This window comes from Microplitis mediator, chromosome 7 (genome assembly GCF_029852145.1).
Source record: "Microplitis mediator isolate UGA2020A chromosome 7, iyMicMedi2.1, whole genome shotgun sequence".
NCBI lineage: Eukaryota > Metazoa > Arthropoda > Insecta > Hymenoptera > Braconidae > Microplitis > Microplitis mediator.
The window spans coordinates 12,571,198-12,592,020 of NC_079975.1; the positions used below are offsets into that span (position 1 = coordinate 12,571,198).

A 20,823-nucleotide genomic window follows, 5' to 3' on the forward strand; every position below is an offset into this window, starting at 1 on the left:
GTATTAATTATAATATATATATTTGTTGCTGAATTTACTAATTTAAGATAAATTTAAAATATTGAATAACTTCTTTGTGTTAAAAAATTATAATCCTGAAGTTAGCGGACAGTTAACAACTTTCGAATTTTGTTGTTTTTAACAAATCAATTATAAAAAAAAAAAAAAAAAAATATGAAGACGTAGAAAATTAAGTAAAGTATAGATGGAATTTTTTTAAATACTTTTTTTATAATTAATCGTTTAAAAAAAATCCTAAAACTATTGGACATCGGCTAACTTCAGTATCATAACTAACTAATTGTATATTTTAAAAATCGTTCAATGTTAATTTCTGATTGTGTATTAAATTACATTGCAGCGTTCTTAAGTGTAATAAATGTTTACTAGATATCTTATTTCTTTATTTGCATAAATGTGTGTAAATCTGTAGATGATATTTTATATATAATCATAACGTATACACTTTTGATTACATTAGTTGAACGAATTAATGAGAAATGTATACAATAAAATAATAATAATGGTGATTGTATGAAAAATATTTTTTCCGTTATTTATAAGATATAATGAAGCTTGATTTGGTTCTAGATACATATGTATATTATTGTTGATATAAAATGTCATAATATTAATGACATAATTATTATAGAACTGGATAAATTTACTTCTGACGCAAAGTTGATTATTTTACGCCAGGTCATTCCGGGTTTGATAAGCGAGATAAAGTGCGCGGGAATTACTACGGCCATTCTCATCCCCAGCATCCGCTATAATGTTTGTTGATTTTTTTTGTTTTTGATTTTGTTTTTTGTTTTTTTTCACCTTTTTTTTTTATTCTCTTTTTATATTTGTTTGCTCTCGACAACATCTGGTGTCGATTCTAACTTCCTGCTTGTAGATTATATATGTGGATATCTATAAAAAAAAAAAAACAATTTCATTTAAAATATTATATAAATGATAATTTGTTGAAATCCTATTCGTTGTTTAAAAAAAAGTGAAGATAACAAGATGATTGATGCTGCTTTATTGGTATAAATTTTGGCAAAGGTAAAGTACCCGGTACTTGAACAATTTTCAAAGTGAATCCATTTAACCATCATTTTGGCAAATAAAAATTAATTAAATCGATAAAATAAGTGTTACTTATTAAAATAGGGACATTTTACAATCCATATAAAAGGAAAATTAATAAATTATAAAATTTTCATATTTTTGCAAGGTTTTTAAAATTTACTAATAAAACAGTTGTACCCTCGCGGTTTTGCGAATGCCGTAAATTTTCGGTATTTATACACATGCCGTAAATTTACCGTAATAATTTGGTAGGAATATGGTTATGTTGGCCAGTTTTTTTCCTGTACTTATACTGTAGAGTTACCAGATTACTACAGTAAAATTACTATAAAAATGCCGAACTTTTACCGAAAAAATGCTATATAAATACCGTAATAATACGATAATTTTATAATAATAAAATTGTATTTTTTGGTAATAATACCGTAGATATCCTGCGATTTTGCCAGATTTATCCTGATACAATGAAAAATTGTAAAAAATTTGGTTTTATTTTATATTTGCTTCTGCAGTTAAAATCATCGAAAATGTGCAAAATGTAAAATTTTATATTTTATTTTATTAGTTCACACATTTCTTATTGAAACAAAATAATGTAAGTGAAAATAACAATCCGGGAAAATTGAGGTTTTCAATTTTCTTAGGTTTGTTTGTATGCATATTAGAGTGGTCCAAAAAAAAAAGTTTTTTGGCTATTATTTCAAAAGCTTCTCTAAGGTATAAAAAAAAATCCCTCCAAAGCGCAGCTTGATATCTCAATTCTTCAAGAAGCTCAATACATTTATATTTTCCCATTTAAATAACACGAAAAAAATTTTTTTTTACGTTTTCATCCGGTAAAACGACGAAAAAATTTTTCTCTAAATTTTTAATCAATTATTCTTGTAGGAAATTTAATTCTCTACGAAAAAGTATTGAATTAGTTTTTTCGTAATCCTAACGGTTAAAAAGTTATTGAGCTTTAAGTACTCGTTACTAAGTAAATTTGAAGGAAGATAGTTCGAGCAACTCTTAAATGGAATTGACACCATTACTAGATAATTTATTTAATTTTTATAGATTTGAAATAATTTTAAACTTTTTGAAAACTTTTTTGGTGACTGCATGTATTTATTTCGAAATTAATCAAACTCTAAACTGTTTATAATAATTAAATAATTTAATAATCGTTTATATAATTATAAATAATTTTTCTTATTACATTTTGGAAATTTTTTCCTATGATCAGCAACTATTTGTAACAGATATTGTTTCTGTTCTTCATCTTTTGTCCCAAATTCATTATATTTTTCAATTAAAGCTAGTACTTGCGGATGGATACTGAATTTAATTGTCTTCATATCTAATTAAATTTTCTTTTATTGCGAATATTTAAAGCTCAATAACTTTTTACCCGTCAGGATTACGAAAAAACTAATTCAATACTTTTTCGTAGAGAATTAAATTTCCTACAAGAATAATTGATTAAAAATTCAGAGAAAAATTTTTTCGTAGTTTTACTGAATGAAAACGTAAAAAAAAATTTTTTACGTGTTATTTAAATGGGAAAATATAAATGTATTGAGCTTCTCGAAGAATTGAGATATCAAGCTGCGCTTTGGAGGAAATTTTTTTTATACTTAAGAAAAGCTTTTGAGATAATAGCTCTTGAAAAAAAAATAGAAAATGTTTTTTTTGGACCACTCTAATGCAGATAAATACAATTAGTATCAACTTTCGTGTAAGCGATTTGGCTAAATGGTTAACAGATTAGGCCTTAAATCATTAGGACTCGGGATCAAGCCCACGAGTTGGCGGGTTTTTTTTTTTTTTTTTTTCATGACAGTTATTGTACCTATAACTTTATAATGTTATATATAATTATATATAATCAAATAAAATTTTATATAATTATATATAATTTTTGTTCCGGGTAGAACGGTTTGATGCTGAAAAAATGCCGAAAATATGCTGTATAATTACGGTTTTAATGCTGTTAAAATACCGTATTTTTTCTGTTTTATTACCGTAAATATTCTGAATTTATTTCGTAAATTTTTGGTAGTAATGCGGCAAAGAAACTGGCCAAAATAACTTGAGTAATACCATATTTATGCAGTATTTATACCGTATAATTCCGGTATTATTTCGGTATTTCCAAAACCACGAGGGTACTTGAACGATCTATTTGGACAAGGTGCAGTAGTTGAAAACTCTGAGACCAATACATGAACAAATATAACACAGATTACAATCCAAAAATCAATAAAAACTTCAAACTTTTTTAATTTTTAATTTTATAAATTTAATTAGATCTAATTTATTAATGACTAGTGTATAATGTTATTAAAAATGTATAATACTTCAGTTAATAGAAAATTAATAATTTATTTATTCATCCTGACGAACACAATGAATATTAACAAATCAATTTATTAAACAATATGGATATATAGATTTGAAAAAAAATTTTTGACCTACGATTTTTCAGTTTATTTTTCTATTTTGATTAATTAAATATAAAACACTAAAACTATCAGATGTTTTCAAACTTTGCTGTCATTTAAAATGTTTATGTTACCTATTGCATGAATGATTAGGTTAGAATGTTGTAAATAGTTTATTTTTATAAAATTTACAACTGTTCACGTCAAATAACTTTTTATGAAATTTATCAATGGAAAAAAAATTATTAAAATAGTTAATTGATTGTTTTTATTTTTTAAAATCAATTAAATCCCATTATAGTAACCTATTCAACTACTGCTGCATTCCAAAAAACATAGGACCTATACTTGAATATTTTTTCGTGATATTGTTCAAGTATCGGGACTACTTAAAAAATTAGGAGGTATACCCTGATTAAGAAAAATGATTTAATTCGTGCTATGAGTATATCTATATATTAGTCGATTCAAATTGTTTTAAACCATTTCAAATTGTTTTGAATCATTTCAAATAATTTTTCTTAATCAGGGCAGTTAGACGATGAAATTTAATATCCAAAAATAATTTTTTGACCTCGTAAAAAACATATTATAATTAAAAGGGTCTATTTTATGTTCTGGTAGCATTTTTTTCTAAATTATTTACATCACGTACTTTTTACCAGTTATTTATTTAATCACTTTGAATCATTTTTATGAGAAAAGAAGTATCAATCGGTCTATCATTATTATCGTTTTTCGTTCAAAACGTTGATTTTTTGGCAAGAGATGACTTATTTTCTTTAGCCAAGAATTTTTTTTCTTAAACCAAGAAATTTTCAATATCGCTTCAAAAATAAATTTTTTTGGAGCAAGATAAATTACTGTCTTGAACCAAAAAAAAGTTTTTGAATCAAGTGTTTTACTTTTATTGAATCAAGAAAGAGAATTCGGAAGACAATATATTTCTTGAACCAAGTTAACTGTTTTTTCTGTGCAGTAGATTTGAAACATTACTTTTGAAAATCACTGGGTAAATGAGTGTATATTAGGGTGTCCCTTATTTCCCAAATCGATTTTCATTTACACTGAGAGAAAAATTTACTAATATTTGATAAATTGATTTATCAAATATTCGACTGTATTTATTAAATACTATCCTACACATATCAAATATCGATCTTTCCATCGACTAAATATTAATAAATTGATATTAACATTTAATAGGTCGCTGATCAATATTTAATAGAAGTTTATTAATATTTAATAAACTTTTATCAACTATTGATATGTGAGATTTGTATATAGTATTAATGAGTGTGGTGGCGTTGTACCTTCTAACCTAACATATTGCCTTATACATGCGTTACAACTAACAAATTGTTTTTATGCTTGCTGAAATAATAAAAAAAAAAATAAAATAAAGTGTTATAGAAAAATGATTAAAAAAGTGGGACTTGCTAAATTCCACCTAACCTATATTAACTAAATAAACTGCTTACATATCACGATAGTATATAAGATATGTAGAAACGTAAACTATAGATCAGTCTGTATTTATTAATATTTGATAAACCGCCGATCAATAATTGATAAAGTGTTTATTAATATTTAATAAACACGTTTACTAATATTTAATAAGCTGTTTATTAATATTTAATAAACTGTATTAATATTTGATAATGACCGACTTGGGAACAATCTAAGTAAGCTGTTTATCAAATATTCATAAATTTGATTAATATTTGATAAATTCTTTTCTCAGTGTACCGATCGCCCCCTGAATCTTTAGTTTATGACCTAAAAAAAAATATCCAACACAATGAGGCTCTTAATTTTCACATTAAACCGTGCCCAAATCATTTTATATTTCCCATTTAAATAACATGGGATTTTTAGACTTTTTACTCTTAATTTTTTTTCTCAGAAACAAATGAGAGTAAAAATTTAATCGAAGCATATTCTGATAGGAAATTGAACGTTCTACAAAAAAGTTCTCTTATGAATTTTCGATAAAATAACTCCTTCAAAAGTTATTTAACGTTAAACTTGTGTCTGTTATCAATCCTATAATATTTTTAATTCTATTTTCATTTTTACCGTTTTTGGCTATAAAATCGTTAAAATAAAAGATAGTTGTTATTATCACCAGAGTACCAATGATCATTTATGTAGATTTCATGGCCTAAACAGAAAATCAAGGGAAAAAAAACATTGTTTTATGAGAAATAATAGAAATAATATACCTTTCCTCATACAGACGAACTTTAAAATGAATTAATGGTAAGTGATGAAATAAAAATGTAATAACTTCTTTGTCTATAATATTATAAGCAGATTTATTATCAACTTTGCTTTCTCTATAATTTTTTGTTAAGAAAGCTATGGTCGCATTAGGATATTTTGTTTTGTACTCATTTACAACTCAAATCAAATATTGTTTTTGGTCTTCTCGTGTTGTTAAAATGTTGATATACTCTTAAGTTGATTTAATTGCTCTTTCGGTGAGATCATTAATGACTTGTAAATTGTTAACAATTCGCAAGTAAATTTGAAATCCTTACAATTTTTTAAAAGATTTAACATTGATAGAAATTTTTTGAAATTAGATGTGAAACGTGGGCGGGCAATAACGACTATTTAGAAGACTTTCGAAAGAAAGCAAAAATGATAATAAATCTGCTTATAATATTATAGACAAAGAAGTTATTACATTTTTATTTCATCACTTACCATTAATTCATTTTAAAGTTCGTCTGTATGAGGAAAGGTATGTTATTTCTATTATTTCTCATAAAACAATGTTTTTTTTCCCTTGATTTTCTGTTTAGGCCATGAAATCTACATAAATGATCATCGGTACTCTGGTGATAATAACAACTATCTTTTATTTTAACGATTTTATAGCCAAAAACGGTGAAAATGAAAATAGAATTAAAAATATTATAGGATTGATAACAAACACAAGTTTAACGTTAAATAACTTTTGAAGGAGTTATTTTATCGAAAATTCATAAGAGAACTTTTTTGTAGAACGTTCAATTTCCTATCAGAATATGCTTCGATTAAATTTTTACTCTCATTTGTTTCTGAGAAAAAAAATTAAGAGTAAAAAGTCTAAAAATCCCATGTTATTTAAATGGGAAATATAAAATGATTTGGGCACGGTTTAATGTGAAAATGAAGAGCCTCATTGTGTTGGATATTTTTTTTTAGGTCATTAACTAAAGATTCAGGGGGCGATCGGTAAATAAAAATTGATTTGGGAAATAACGGACACCCTAGTGTATATGCACTAATTCCAAGTGGTCGACTTTTAGCTGTGGCAAATAGTGAATATACACTGTGAATTAGTGATAATTCACTATTTCAGGTTTAAAGAGTGCAATTACTTCCCAACTATTTAAACAATATTGTAATACAAAAATTTCTCGTATCATCAAATGTGAGTTCATACATTCCAAGTGTTCTGTATGTTAATTGTGAACTCAATTTGTTTTTTATTTAAAATTCAGTAAATAAATTTTTCGAAGAAAAGACATCTTTTTTTTGGTTTAAATCTCTAAAAATTATTTCATTATTGTGCCAAGTTATACAATAATTAATCTGAAATTTAAAAAGATATTGAACTTTTGTTAAAGATGAGAGACGGATATTCGAGTCATTCTGTAAATAATGATTTTATTACAGAACACTAACAAGCTACAGAGGATATTTTAATTGCTAATTGACTTGAAACGCCCCTTCACGTGTCGAACATATGAAATATTTCCTGACTAAAATATAATATAAACTTCGACATCAATACTAATTAACATAAAAAAAAAATTTTTTTGGCTTGTTTTGAACATTAGATATGTTGTTGATTAAAATTATTAATGCAGAAAAGCTAGTTGGATATATAACTTTTACGGTTTCTCATGTGATGAACAATCGATTGATCGTACATCGTAAAAGTGAATAAAGAGACTTGGTTGCAACTGCACAAGTGCCGACAACGTGAGAAGGGAACTGTAAACTCGAACGGTTTCTTAATGCTTTATTCGTTGATCGGTCTGACCGGAAACGGGCAAGCGCTGCATTGCAATTGGCTACCCTGAATCCTAGAAATGATTCAACGTCAAATGAACTTTAATCAATGTATTTTTAAACGTTAAATAATTAAATTTTATCTTATTCAATGTAATATAACTACGCACTGTATTTACTTTGTTCAAGATGACAGCGTGTTGTGCTGCAGGGAAACGGATCTACTCACTACTTTTTATGATGGTTTTATTACATTCCTATATTAGACTGACACATTGTCTTTTTTTTAATTGTTTATCGTAAAAAAACTTTCGTAGAGACTTATGAGCTGCACATTCTTAGCAGCTTGTTACGACTTACTTTTGATACTTGTATAATACGAAACAAATTTACTCACTAATGAAAATGCTAGTTGAATATTAAATTTTTTTTTCCCCGTAGTGTTTATTTTTATAAACAAATTTATTTATTATTATTATTACTTTTTTCCTAATTCTTCGCGCATGTTTGTGGTTATCGATTTTCAAAACTCAATGCAGTAACACTATTGGTCAACCACTCAATAAAACTTCTTTGGTTATCTGAAAATTAAAAAAATCAATGTATGAGGTAATAAAGCCAGTCTAAATGGGGATATTCAAAAATATTGAATATAGGATTAGAAAAAAAAAACAAAAGCATGTATGCTAGTCGTTCAGTATGTGAAAAATATTTTTTAAAAAGGCAAGTTACTGATATTAGTCCCATTTTCATGTATTTAAAACTAGGAACGTTTTACGCTACGAAAATAAAAACAAAAAATTCTTAATTTACAGCTTTTGCACAAGAAAGCGCTGAGGGTGCTTTCTGAATGTTATTTTTTTTCGACTATTTAACTCACACAAAAATATTTATACACTATTTTAATTACACGAAAATAAGTCAAATTATATACCAGCAAATAGAGAATTTATTAAGGAACAATTTGAATTTAATATCTAGTTGATTAATTATTTTATTAGTTTAAAATAAATTATTTTAACTCAAGGAACCAGTGCTACCAATTGTTACATATGAAACTGCGTAAACACAATAACTCTCGATACCCTGATCGAAAGAAACGATTCAAAACGATTTGCAATGTTAAATTCCCATAAGAAGGGTTGTTTGAAAGTATTCAAAGTATTCAAAAGCGTTAAAAAGTATTTAAAATTTTATTTTTCTAATCGTTTCATTCAATAAGGGATAGTCACAATCAATCGGCCTAACTTTTTTTACTATTTTCGTATTTTTTATCACAAGAATCCTTATGAAAATCACTATCTAAATTTTTAACTTCCCGCTAAGAAAATCGACGATTTTCGAAAAATTCGGGAAGTTATTGTTTTCACCCCGATATGCGATAATCGAAATTTCATCAGATGTCGACGTTTTGAGATCCTAAAAAGCTATTCTGACTATTTTTAGAATGATGTCCGAGTGTCTGTATGTGTGTGTGTATGTATGTATGCGACCGGTCTATAACTTTTTATCTAATGAACCGATTTGGATGGTTAAGGTGGCAATCGAAAGAGCTTGTTGGCCATCAACTTTTCTGGAAATTTCAGATCATTTGATCAAGTAGACTCGAAAATATTGGTGAATTACGAAAAAAAAAATTTTTTTTTTTTAGTTTTTTATTGATTTCTCAGAAACGACTTATACGATCAACTTTAAAATCTAATCAGCTCTAGAACTTAATAATTCGCATCGATTGCCGCCTTAGCCATCTCAATCGGATAATTCGTTCGAGAGTTATTGCGGGAGAAAGAAATGGTAAAAACGGTTTTTTCCAAACATTTTCGAAACGACTGACTCGATCGATTTCAAATTTTAATCAGCTCTAGAATTCAATAAAACGCGCCGATTGCCACCTCAAACGTCAAAATCGGTTATTTGGTTCAAAAGCTATCGGCGTTGAAAAGTAAAAAAAATAACATTTTATGTTGTTTTTCCCGGATAAATCATAATATAATGTACTAAAATGTGTCTGAAATCATACAAACTTTCCCTCTTTATGGTCTCTTTTGATTATCATATAATGTCATCTAACTGGTTCTTTAGTTTAAATCATATTATCAACAAAGAAATTGAAGAAACACAGTTCTTAATATTTTTCTCGGATATTTTATATATTATTGCTCTGACATGAGCCAAAACTTATATAAATCTTGATTTTGAGCACTGACATTGATTTCTGCCTCAATACATTTATTTCATTGAACATAATCACGAATAAAAATTTAAAACTGCTTCTTCATTAATGATTTTTGATGCTTAAATTTTCAAACTTTAGCATAGAACGTAACTTGTTAGAGCTTGAAAAGCTCATAAAAAAACAATTGCATGCAATAGGAATTTCGAGCTCGAAGAACTCGAACATATATTCGCACTAATGTTTTCGAGCTCCTTGAGCTCGACGAAAACGGCGGGAAGTTTTGGGGCTGGCCCGCAGGGCCAACCGACTCCCAGATTTTTTTATTGTTTAATTGTAATTAATTAAAAACGTAAAACTGATTATTCACGGAAAATTTAGCTGCTATTTTCACTGTTGTTATTATTTATTTTCTTTTTTCTCTCCATCTACTGGCAGCAGCACTAGCATACCATTATATATTTGAAAAAAAAGACCGAGATCTAAGACAAAATGGCAGGATATTTAAAAAAATATTAAACTGAAAAAAAAGAAATAAAAAAATCAAATTGATAATTGATAAGTTAAAGGAAAATTAATAATTAAAGAAAAAAAAAAACTGTCTATCGGTTGACCCTGCGGGCCAGCCCCAAAACTTCCCGCTGTTTTCGAGCTCCTTAAGCTCGAAAACATTGTTGTGGATACATTTTCGAGCTCTTCGAGCTCGAAAATACGTTTGTATTCCATTGTTTAAAAAAAAAAATCGATTTTAGCATTTCTTTCTCCCACGATATCTCAGGAACGAATTGACCGATTTTGATGGTTGAGGCGGCAACCAGCGTATTTTAGTGAGTTCTAGAGCTGATAAAATTTGGAAATTGTTTGGTTTAGTTGTTTCGAAGATATTCGCAAAAAACCGTTTTTTACCATTTCTTTCTCCCGCGATAACTCTCGAACGAATACTCCGATTGAGATGGCTAAGGCGGCAATCGACGCGTTTTATTAAGTTCTAGAGCTGATTAGATTTTAAAGTTGATCGTATAAGTCGTTTCTGAGAAATCAATAAAAAACTAAAAAAAAAAAATTTTTTTTTTCGTAATTCACCAATATTTTCGAGTCTAATTGATCAAATGATCTGAAATTTTCAGAAAAGTTGATGGCCAACAAGCTCTTTCAATTGCCGCCTTAACCATCCAAATCGGTTCATTAGTTAAAAAGTTATAGACCGGTCACACACATACATACACACATACATACACACACACACACACACACACACACACACACACACACACACACACACACACACACACACACACACACACACACACGTCGATTTTCTCAGCGGGAAGTTAAAAAATACTTCAATAGATTAGTGTTGCCGAAATCGAAGCAACTATTCGATTTTTTACAATCGAATAGAATCGACTGAAGACAATCGATTGTGGTGATTAGTCGTTTCTAAACAATCGATTATTGACATAATCGATTTTTTCGAAAAAAAAGTCGGTCTATCGGTTGACCCTGCGGGCCAGCCCCAAAACTTTCCGCTGTTTCCGAGCTCGAAAACATTGTTGTGCATGCATTATCAAGCTCTTCGAGCTCATAAATACTTTTGTATGCCATTTTTTAGGTAAATTTTTTTAAAAATCTAACTATTGTATTTGTACTCATGGTCGATTCTTCAAGGAATTTTGTCATATCCTATCATAATTAGTTGAGTAGAGTTCAAAAATACCATTCGTTAAAAAATTTATATAGGTATGTATATATATTAGGGTGGTCCTTATTCTGGACATTTTCGAATTTTTTATGCTCCCAGTGGCTTATGTGGTTCGAAATAAATAAAAAAAAAAATATCCTCAAAGTTTAAGGTCTCTATTTCAATTTCAACCCGTGCCGCACAGCGATGTAAGTTTTTCTTTGAATAACACAGGGTTTTTGGCATTTAACAATTAATTTTTTATTCCGGTCGAAGTAATTGTTCAATAAATTTGAAACTTAGTAGACTTTATTCTTATAATAGTAGCTACTTCTCAAAATTTTTACAGATTTTTAGCTACTATAATTATGGAGGTACAGCAAGATTAAAAAATCGGTCTATTAGTTGACCCTGCGGGCCAGCTCTAAAACTTCCCGCTGTTTTCGAGCTCAAGAACCTCGAAAACATTATTATGAATACATTTTCGAGCTCTTCGAGCTCGAAAATCGTTTTGTATGCCGTTCTTTTCGAATAAAATAGTTTTTTACTATTTTTTCTCCAACGATATCTCTCAAACGAATAAACCGATTGAGATGGTTGAGGTGGCAATCGACGCGTTTTATCAAGTTCTAAAGCTGATCGAATTTTTAATTCGATTTATCGAGTCGTTTTTGAGATATTTCAAAAAAAATAAAAAGTAAATTTTTTTTTAATTCTTTCGACAACGGTTTCTCTTGAACGAATGAACCGATTTTGATGGTTGAGGTGGCATTCGACGCGGCTTATAAATCTCTAGAGCCCAGTCCATTTTTGGAATCAATCCATCGAGCACATTAAAAGTTATCCAAAAAAAACACTTTTGAAAAAGTTTTATTTTTGGAATATCTCTGAACGAGCCCTACCGATTAAGCTCAATTTTCTTACAGCTTCAAGATATTGACAAGCCGCGTCGAATGACACCTTAAAGTTCAAAATCGGTTTATCCGTTCAAAAGATACAGGTATTTACATACGTACGTACGTACGTACATACATACATACATACATACATACATACATACATACATACATACATACATACATACATACATACACTCGGACATCATCTTGAAATTAGTCAGAATAGCTTCCTAGGACCTCAAAACGTCGACATCTGATGAAAATTCGATTTTCGTAAATCGGACCGAAACCAATAACTTCCCGAATTTTTGAAAATTTACAATTTTCTTAGCGGGAAGTTAAAAAAAGAAAAAAATGTTTTTTTTCATTTCTATCTAAATTTTTTTTTAAATAACATATCAAATCACTCTGCATCTTTATTAGAAGTTCTTTCTTTTTTTCATTCTCGCACCTAAGTGGGTGAATGGTACATCTTTGTTGCACTAATACAGTGATCAGGAACTTTGCATTAGTGTGCAGTAAAGTGTTCCTTAGAAGGATTTTTTGAATTTATTACGATCACCTCACAAACGGTTACAATTACGACGAAAAAAAATCCCTTAAAGTTTGAGCTTTAAATTCCAACGAGACCACGTGCTGCAAATTTTGTTTTTGTGATTTTTCAAGTTTATTATATTTATTTATAAAAGAGATCTATTTTCTTAATAATTTATTATGGTTCGAAAATTGTATATAAATAACTATTTCGATATTATAATACACAAAAAACTATGAACTTTTTGTTCATTACTTATTGCTTTAAGCAAATAATAAACTTAAAGGTGACCAACTTATTTAAGCAAATATTATAAGAAATTTAATTTATTGATAATATCTATTAAATAATAAACTAAGGGATAATATGATTAGTCGCATAGAAATACCGATCTCAGATATCGATTGAATGCGTTATATATTTTTGAAAAAGACACAAAGTCATATAATGTAAAAAAAAAATATTTCTTGGAAAAATCACAAAAAATATTTTTGGCAACTCTTCCCGTTGGAATTAAGAGCTTAAACTTCAAGGGAATTTTTTCTGCTGTAATTGAAACCGTTTCGGGAGGTGATCGTAATAAATTCGAAAAATCCTTTTAAGGATCACTCTACTGCACATTAACGCACTATTGTCTCATTTAGCGAAGTGCGCTTTAATTTTTTGAAAATATTCGTTTGTTCATAAGAAAAACTCGTCCAAAGTTCCTGATTACTACTCTCTTAAAGTGAACCAGTGAAATTCCACTGATTGAACCAGTGAAATTCACTGGTCTAACCAGTGACTAAAAGTTCACTGGTTGAATCAGTGAACGTCGCGCTCACTGGATTCAACTGTACACGAGTATTTTAAGTGTTTTATTGTGTCAATAAGTAAGTATTATTTATTGATTATCTTCATGTAATATTTCAACTAACTTTGATATAATAATAATAATTATATGACACAATTTTTACAGAGTTTAAAAATAACTTTTATAAAAGTATTTTAAAGCTTGACTATACTTTTAAAAATCACCCCAAAACAATTTTTTTTTTTAAATTCGATCTCTAACATAAAGAAATTAGTAAAAGTTTTGCGGGCGCTTCCGCACTCTATAGTTGCGAGTCAAAATTTTCAACGTGTTTTTCTCGAAACTATATTTATTTTCAAATGGCGAACAGTTAATCTTCAGAACTACTTGGCCGATTTCAATGATTTAGTCTTGTTTTGTTCGGCAAGATGTGTTGTATGACAATTTACCACATTTTGTCAAAAAAAATAAGTGTAACATTTTTTTTGGCAGAAACAGTGAAAAACGGTTATTTTTTCAACCTTTTTTTCAAATATCCGCCATTTTTTATTGGCAAATTGTGATAAATTCATAAATTGTCACGTAAGGCACCTTTCTTCTGAAGATCCCCCTTTTTTTTTTTTGTTTCAAATTCACCAATCCTGAGATTAACTCCGTTGTGGGACACCAATTTTTTAAGGCCTCGACTTTTGGATAGTTGTTAAAAAAGGAAGTTTTAAAAAACTCAAGTGTTTTCTCTGCTTAAAAAATCCGATAGATTCTTACAGCTGTATGTATAAGGCCCTATACTTAGCTATAGCACTTCTCATAGAACTCAGTCATTCTTATAAAATCTCTATGGGAATTTATGAGAATCTATTAGATTCTATGAGATTTTCTAAACTGGGTTTGTATTCTATAAGCTTCAAATAAAAGTTTTAAAAAAAACATATCTTATACAGGGCCTGAAAAAAAATGACTGAAAATCTTGTATTTTTTAGCTTTCCAAAGTGGTCAAGTACCTCAACGAAATAAAAAACTTTCTGGGAGTTAACAAAGAGCTCAAAAAGATATATGTAATAATGTTTTCGAGCAATTGATCTTTGAAAACAGTTTAGATTTTCTTTTTTTTTGAACTTATAATGGTTCATACATATTTAAATTATTTGTTTTTTTTTTTTTTTTTCTTTCTTATTAAGTGCATTTACATGCCAGAAAAACATTCAAATTTTATCTAAATCGACTGAGTTTGTTCAGAGTATTTTTGTTTTTTACTTGAGAACCAATTAGAATTAATTTCTAAGATGTAAATTTCTTCTAATGTACCCCATTTTTTAAATTTATTGAAGAAAATTGTCAGAGCAATTAGATTATGTTTAAAATCTAGATTGACATAAGTAATTGTTTTTCTGATCTGAGCTCTGTTCTAGAGCATATCAGTTATTAAAATACATAGAGATGTACGTATTCCGAACAAGAAGCTGAACTTACCATAATAGATTCAACGAAAATTGAGTTTAGTCCGATAATGGGCACATTTTTTTGACTTACTATTTTATAATTCAAATTTTTTTCTTATAAACTTTCGAGTTTTTTTTCCTTAATTATATTTTTAGCAGTAATTTAACTGGTTATAAAATTTATAGTTATTACAATAACACATATTTTAATTTTCTTTTGAAATATAATTAAAATAGCCATGTAATAATGATATATCGTATAATTTCAGCAGTCAATCATAAAATAGTTCCAATTAATTATTCTAATTATTTATTAACAGATTTATATTAGCAATGATTTAATTGAGTATTGAATGCGGCGTGAAAATATATTGGAAATCAATATTTCACACACGTGCAATATCAACTAGCTTATAATAATTTAGTCGAAGTTTACGATAAATTCAATTTATAATAATAAAGTATGGATGTTCGTATTTCAGCCTAGAATGTAAGGGAGAAATGGAGCATCAAGCGTGTGTGTAAAATCCCTAGATTGGGAGTTATCTTGGCGTCGACCTGGCGCGTGGGAAACTGGGCCAACAGTCCAGTATCATTTTTTTACAACCACGTTATCGTTGATCCACGTCGCCAGGGAGGCTGCCAATGATGCCGGGACCAACGTCCGAGAAACCCCGTGCGCAACGGTTAAATGACATTGAGAAACAAACAGCAAAAGTGAGTATTTTTTTTTTATTAAAGAGTGAAGCTGTGACTATTGATCAATATATTTAAAATTAGATTTTAATTTATATCATCATATGTTTTAAGTTATCACACTGATGTTTTTTATAAATCTCATATTATTACTTATTTTTTACAAGTTACCGAAATCTTATTCAAAAATATAAATTTCATTTATGATATTTAATTGCCAGATTTCTAAAATTAAAGTTCTAACAAAATCTTACTTCAGTAATTTTTTTTAAATGTTAATATTATTTTGAAGAATAAATTTATAATTTTATTATTTATTTATTCGAATGAAAACTTTGTTCAAATATTATCAATTGGTTTTTATATTTTAGTATATTATTCGTTAATTTACAATTGTTAAAAAATATTTATGCTAAGAATTATTGTTATGCGTGAGAAATTTGTTGAATATAGATTATAGTAAAAGTTTAGTAAATGTTTACACTTGTCGGTAAAACAAAATTTATTTATAGAGTAAATCTAAATCATTTGGCACTTGTGTGTATAAAGTATTCAGGAGTTTGACGTTCGTGAATTGCTTCCGGGTCAGCTCAGGTTGTTGCCCTAAATCTTCACTAATTTTATTTTATAATTTTTATAAAAAATTATAAACAAAAGGATAATATTTTTGTAAAACTATCTCCACACTATTTCCAGCCAAAATCTTTTTTATTTCTCAATTGTGAACTATAATCAAATTGAATTTCTTATTGGATTGGTCTCATCTCGATTTTTTATTAATGTCGCGTCTTCTACTTCCGTTTGGTAATAGATTTTTCAACGAAGCTTAATAGAATACAGATGAATAAATTCGTTTTGTACATCAGCTCATTCAAATATTAATAAGAAAAAATATGAAACATAGTATCTCATTGAAATTAAGTATAAATACGTACAGTTCACTTTCATTATAATTAATTTTCCCATCTAACGCATTTCATTGCACTTTGAAAACTCCATTATTCTTCAGGCTATCGAATTTTATGCTTTCATGTTTGTTGTATAATCATGGTAATGGTTACACAATAATCGATTTATTTAATAGTTTGCAGTCTTTTACTGATAGCTCTCATATTATTAACATTGATATTTAAACTGTCAGATAAATCAATTTGAATCATACAAATTTTGACAATTTTACATCGTAAATTTATCTCCAGTATTTACAATATGATTATTAGATTCCTTATACTTAACAGCCAAGAAATATATAGTAGTATATATTAATATATGTAAAAGGCGCGCTGAGCGCTATATTATAAGAGGATCTTGAATCTCAAATTTTTTTAAATAATTTTTTCTCTTACGTCTTCAGACAGTTGTTTGTAAAGGATTGCTATATATTAATATCGTTGATCATTAGCGTGCTAACTAGTTTTCAAAAAACATTTTTTTTTTGATAAAAATAACTGCACTTTAATTACTGAACTGTTATAAATACTGCAGTTAATTCTCTATTATAATAAACAATAGACTGAAGAATATCGATTTGTTCTCTTTAGCAGCTGATTATGCACAGGGTTTCCAGTCAATCAAATATTTTCTTGAATTTATTTAAATTACTACAATCTCTTGTAAAACTTTTTTTTTTTTTTTATACTTAAATGACAATTCATCAAGTACGGAAGTTAATTCTAGTTTTTTAATGTTATAGTATTGGTTACTTGAAGTAATAATTCTCTAGTCTGATACTACCAAACACGTTCTTCCATGCTGGCTCACGAGAAAAAATCGATAGAATCTCGCGCGCACTGGCACACGGTACTCTGGAATGATATCTTGCTCATTTAGACACTCTTGGTTTGCTTATTTTCCTGGTTACATATTCGCCTACGAAAATTGTCATACTAGCGTAATTGTTCGTGTTCGTTTATACTAATAAGGTAAATGTCCCAATACCGAAACGACGAAGGGTATACGACTGATTTTTATCGTTTTAAAAATATTCAAATAGATTATAAACCAAAATAATTTATTAGATTATATAGAATAGACATTTACCTATTCCAAAATAATCAAATTAGTTAATTTTTCTTAGATTTAATATAAAAAAAAAATTTTTTCTATGACACCCAAAAGACCCAATACCGGAATTAGGCTGTCCTAATACCGGAACGGTAAATAAAATAAGTGATTTTTTGCACTGATGTGCATTTATTCATAGTAAAAATATTAACAATTATTAAATAATATTAATGTAAAATGCATTTAAAATTTTTAAATGATTGAATATTTAATAAAAAATAAATATTTTGAACTGAAGAATAGAAACAAAATAAATCATTTGAGATTATACTATAAAAATGATTAAAAAAAAAAATTAAACACAAAAATTTATTTTTTATCATTTAAATCAGAGTTTATCTATATTTAATGTATTGTTTATAACAATCATACTTACTGCTTTAAATATTAGGTTTCCAGTAATAACTAATATTACACTTGATTTAGCCAGTCAATAAAACTCACCGTTAATATCTATCGATAATATTAATATGACTGACTGTTCCGGTGGTGGGCACGGGTTTATTTTGGTACACCAATAGACGAACAGTAAAACTTATATAATAATACTATTTTTTTCATATTGTTAATAAGTTTTCTTTAATTTTATGTCATTCAAGATGGAAAAGTCATGGATCCAAGACTATTGCTATAATTAACATTTTTTTTTTCATATTTCGGATATATTCTTAAATCTATGTTATATCCTATTTTGTAACTAAAAGATTAAGGTTTCAAATAAAGAAAGTTTTATTTAATTTCATCGCGTACGAGTTGAAATATAATAGAATGATTATCAAATCGCTCCGGTATTGGGAGATTTACCTTAGTCGTTTAAATCTTCGATTCAATTTAAAAAAATTTTACACTTGCAAAAAAATAAATTCATTTAATCATATATTTTATTTAAAATTAACTAAAGTTTAATTTTTATTAATAATCTATATTATTAAGAGAATAAGGAAAATTTTGTTCTCGCCATATCTATATGATAGAATTAGTTAATGTTATTGAAATTAGTATCATTAGATAGGTCTTGACTCCCTCGCAGATTTGAATCACGGTGGAAACACCGTGGAAGTGTAAACACCGTGGATCCACCGTATAACCACGGTGGGTTTGTTCCATTTGACCACCGGGTACACCCAGTGTATTCACTGTGATTACGCGGTGTATCCACCGTGATTCCACGGTGGATTTACCACCGTGTATACACGGTGTTTCCACTGTGATTACGCGGTGGATACAGCGTGGAACCACGGTGGTGAAATGGCACACAGCCACCGTGTAATCACGGTGGATACACCGTGCAATCACAGTGGAAACACCGTGTATACACGGTGATAAAGCCACCGTGAAATCACGGTGGATACACCACGTAATCACAGTGGTAAAATGGAACAAACCCACCGTGTTTCCACCGTAATTCAAATCTGCAAGCGCTTAAATTTGTGCCTTTTCATAGTTTAAACCCTTTTTAATTGTCAAGTATTGAGATAAATAGATTTATTTATATCATTCAAATTACATCTAAATTACGCGAGAAAAAAGAGGATCGTATTTATTTTCTTCGAATAAATTAATACTTTAATAAATTTGTCCCTAAATATGACTGAATATAACTGAATATATAGCTATATTATTTATATCGCATTACTTATTCCAAATTGACAGATTTTCATACTCTCTTTTGGTTTTAGGAAGCTTCTCAAAGTCAAGAAAGTGTGCATAGAAAAAAAAGATTCATTGACGCAAAAAATCTTTACTCGCCTAAAGATAATTTTTATTTACCGTAAGAAATTTTTTGCATTGTGAATTGAAAACAAACATTTATTTCAAACTAGAAAAAATTACTTAGTGCAAGGAATTATTTCGTGACAAAAAAAATCTTTTTTCGTCCCAAGACAATTTTTGTATTTAATTCATAATGCATAAAATTTCTTGGTGCAAATTAAAATTTTTTGCGGCAAGAAATCCTTTTTTTCTGCGTCTTTTATAAATTTAGTAGTGATATTTGGGAGTCACGAAGTGACTGCAGGTTACTGGTTTAATAATTATTTATATTATTTTAAACTGTTAGAGATATACACAAAGTATGAGTTGAACAATAATGAAGAGATGCAATAATACAAGTAAAGTGAAGTATTAAGATTTTCGTATCATGGTTGATAAAATCAAGACAAATAGAATGGTAAATTGATCCAGTTCTTCCAGGGTAATTTAAGTCTTCAGTCATTTAACTAAAAATATTTAAATTTTATCTCAAGATATAATAAAATATAATAGACTCAATAAAAACAAAACAATAAGATATGAGTAACAAATTAAAATAAACTCATCAATGAAATAAACTAATCGTGAATAAGTAATAATATAGACAAGTTAAAAAGCGCAGGCCACGGCATCGAAATTCTTCTCGAAACGGCCGTGAATATTCAAGACTTGATTCCGTGAGTTCCAAATGTGACCTAATTTTCTTAGTCGGGCTTACTTTCGGAACTCCGTTACTGTGGGTACTACCCAGGTAGGAATCGCCAAGGCTGACCATAGGCCGAGCCTTGGCCCTGTTGTCACTTGCCAAGCTTCGGCAGCTGACCATTGGCCCAAGCCTCGGCCAGGGCTTGGCCCAATGGTTTGATTACGTTAAGCCAAGTCTTGGCAGCTAACCATTGGCCCAAGTCTAGGCCGAGGCTTGGTCCAATGGTTTCGTTTAATTAAGCCGAGCCTTGGGTGGTGACCATTGGCCCGAGCCTCGGCCAGGGCCAGGCCCTATGTTTTGATTTTTGTTAAATCGAGTCTTGGGTAGTGACCATTGGCCCGAGCCCCGGCCAGGGCCAGGCCTGATAGTTTAATTTTGGTTAAATCGAGCCTTGGCCGCTGACCATTGGCCCAAGGATCGGTCGAGGCTGGATCCGATAGTTTAATTTTTGTCAAGCCGAGCCTTGGCAGCTGACCATTGGCCAATGCCTCAGCATGGGTTAAATTTTTATTTAATATTAAAATTATCAACTTTACATGTATCTGTATATATGTATATAGAAAAGACCAGG

At 28.8% G+C, this 20,823-nt stretch overlaps 1 protein-coding gene and 1 long non-coding RNA gene across 3 annotated transcripts in view; one reads left to right on the top strand and one right to left on the bottom strand.

Moving 5' to 3' along the window:
- LOC130671554 (uncharacterized) overlaps positions 1–20,823 on the top strand; it is a 34,203-nt gene that overhangs the window by 1,992 nt on the left and 11,388 nt on the right. The window contains exon 5 of one of the 2 annotated variants that reach the window (XM_057475514.1): positions 15,517–15,751. The exons of the other annotated variant lie outside the window; for it this stretch is intronic. Coding sequence (XP_057331497.1) covers positions 15,680–15,751 — 72 coding nt within the window. The 5' untranslated portion in view covers positions 15,517–15,679. The remainder of the gene's footprint in view (positions 1–15,516; positions 15,752–20,823) is intronic. 2 annotated transcript variants of the gene reach the window in all.
- Positions 121–7,910, bottom strand: LOC130671557 (uncharacterized). The gene is made up of 3 exons (XR_008990534.1): positions 7,685–7,910; positions 7,433–7,588; positions 121–918 (listed from the first exon to the last, which is right to left on the bottom strand). It is a non-coding gene; the product is annotated as an uncharacterized LOC130671557 (long non-coding RNA).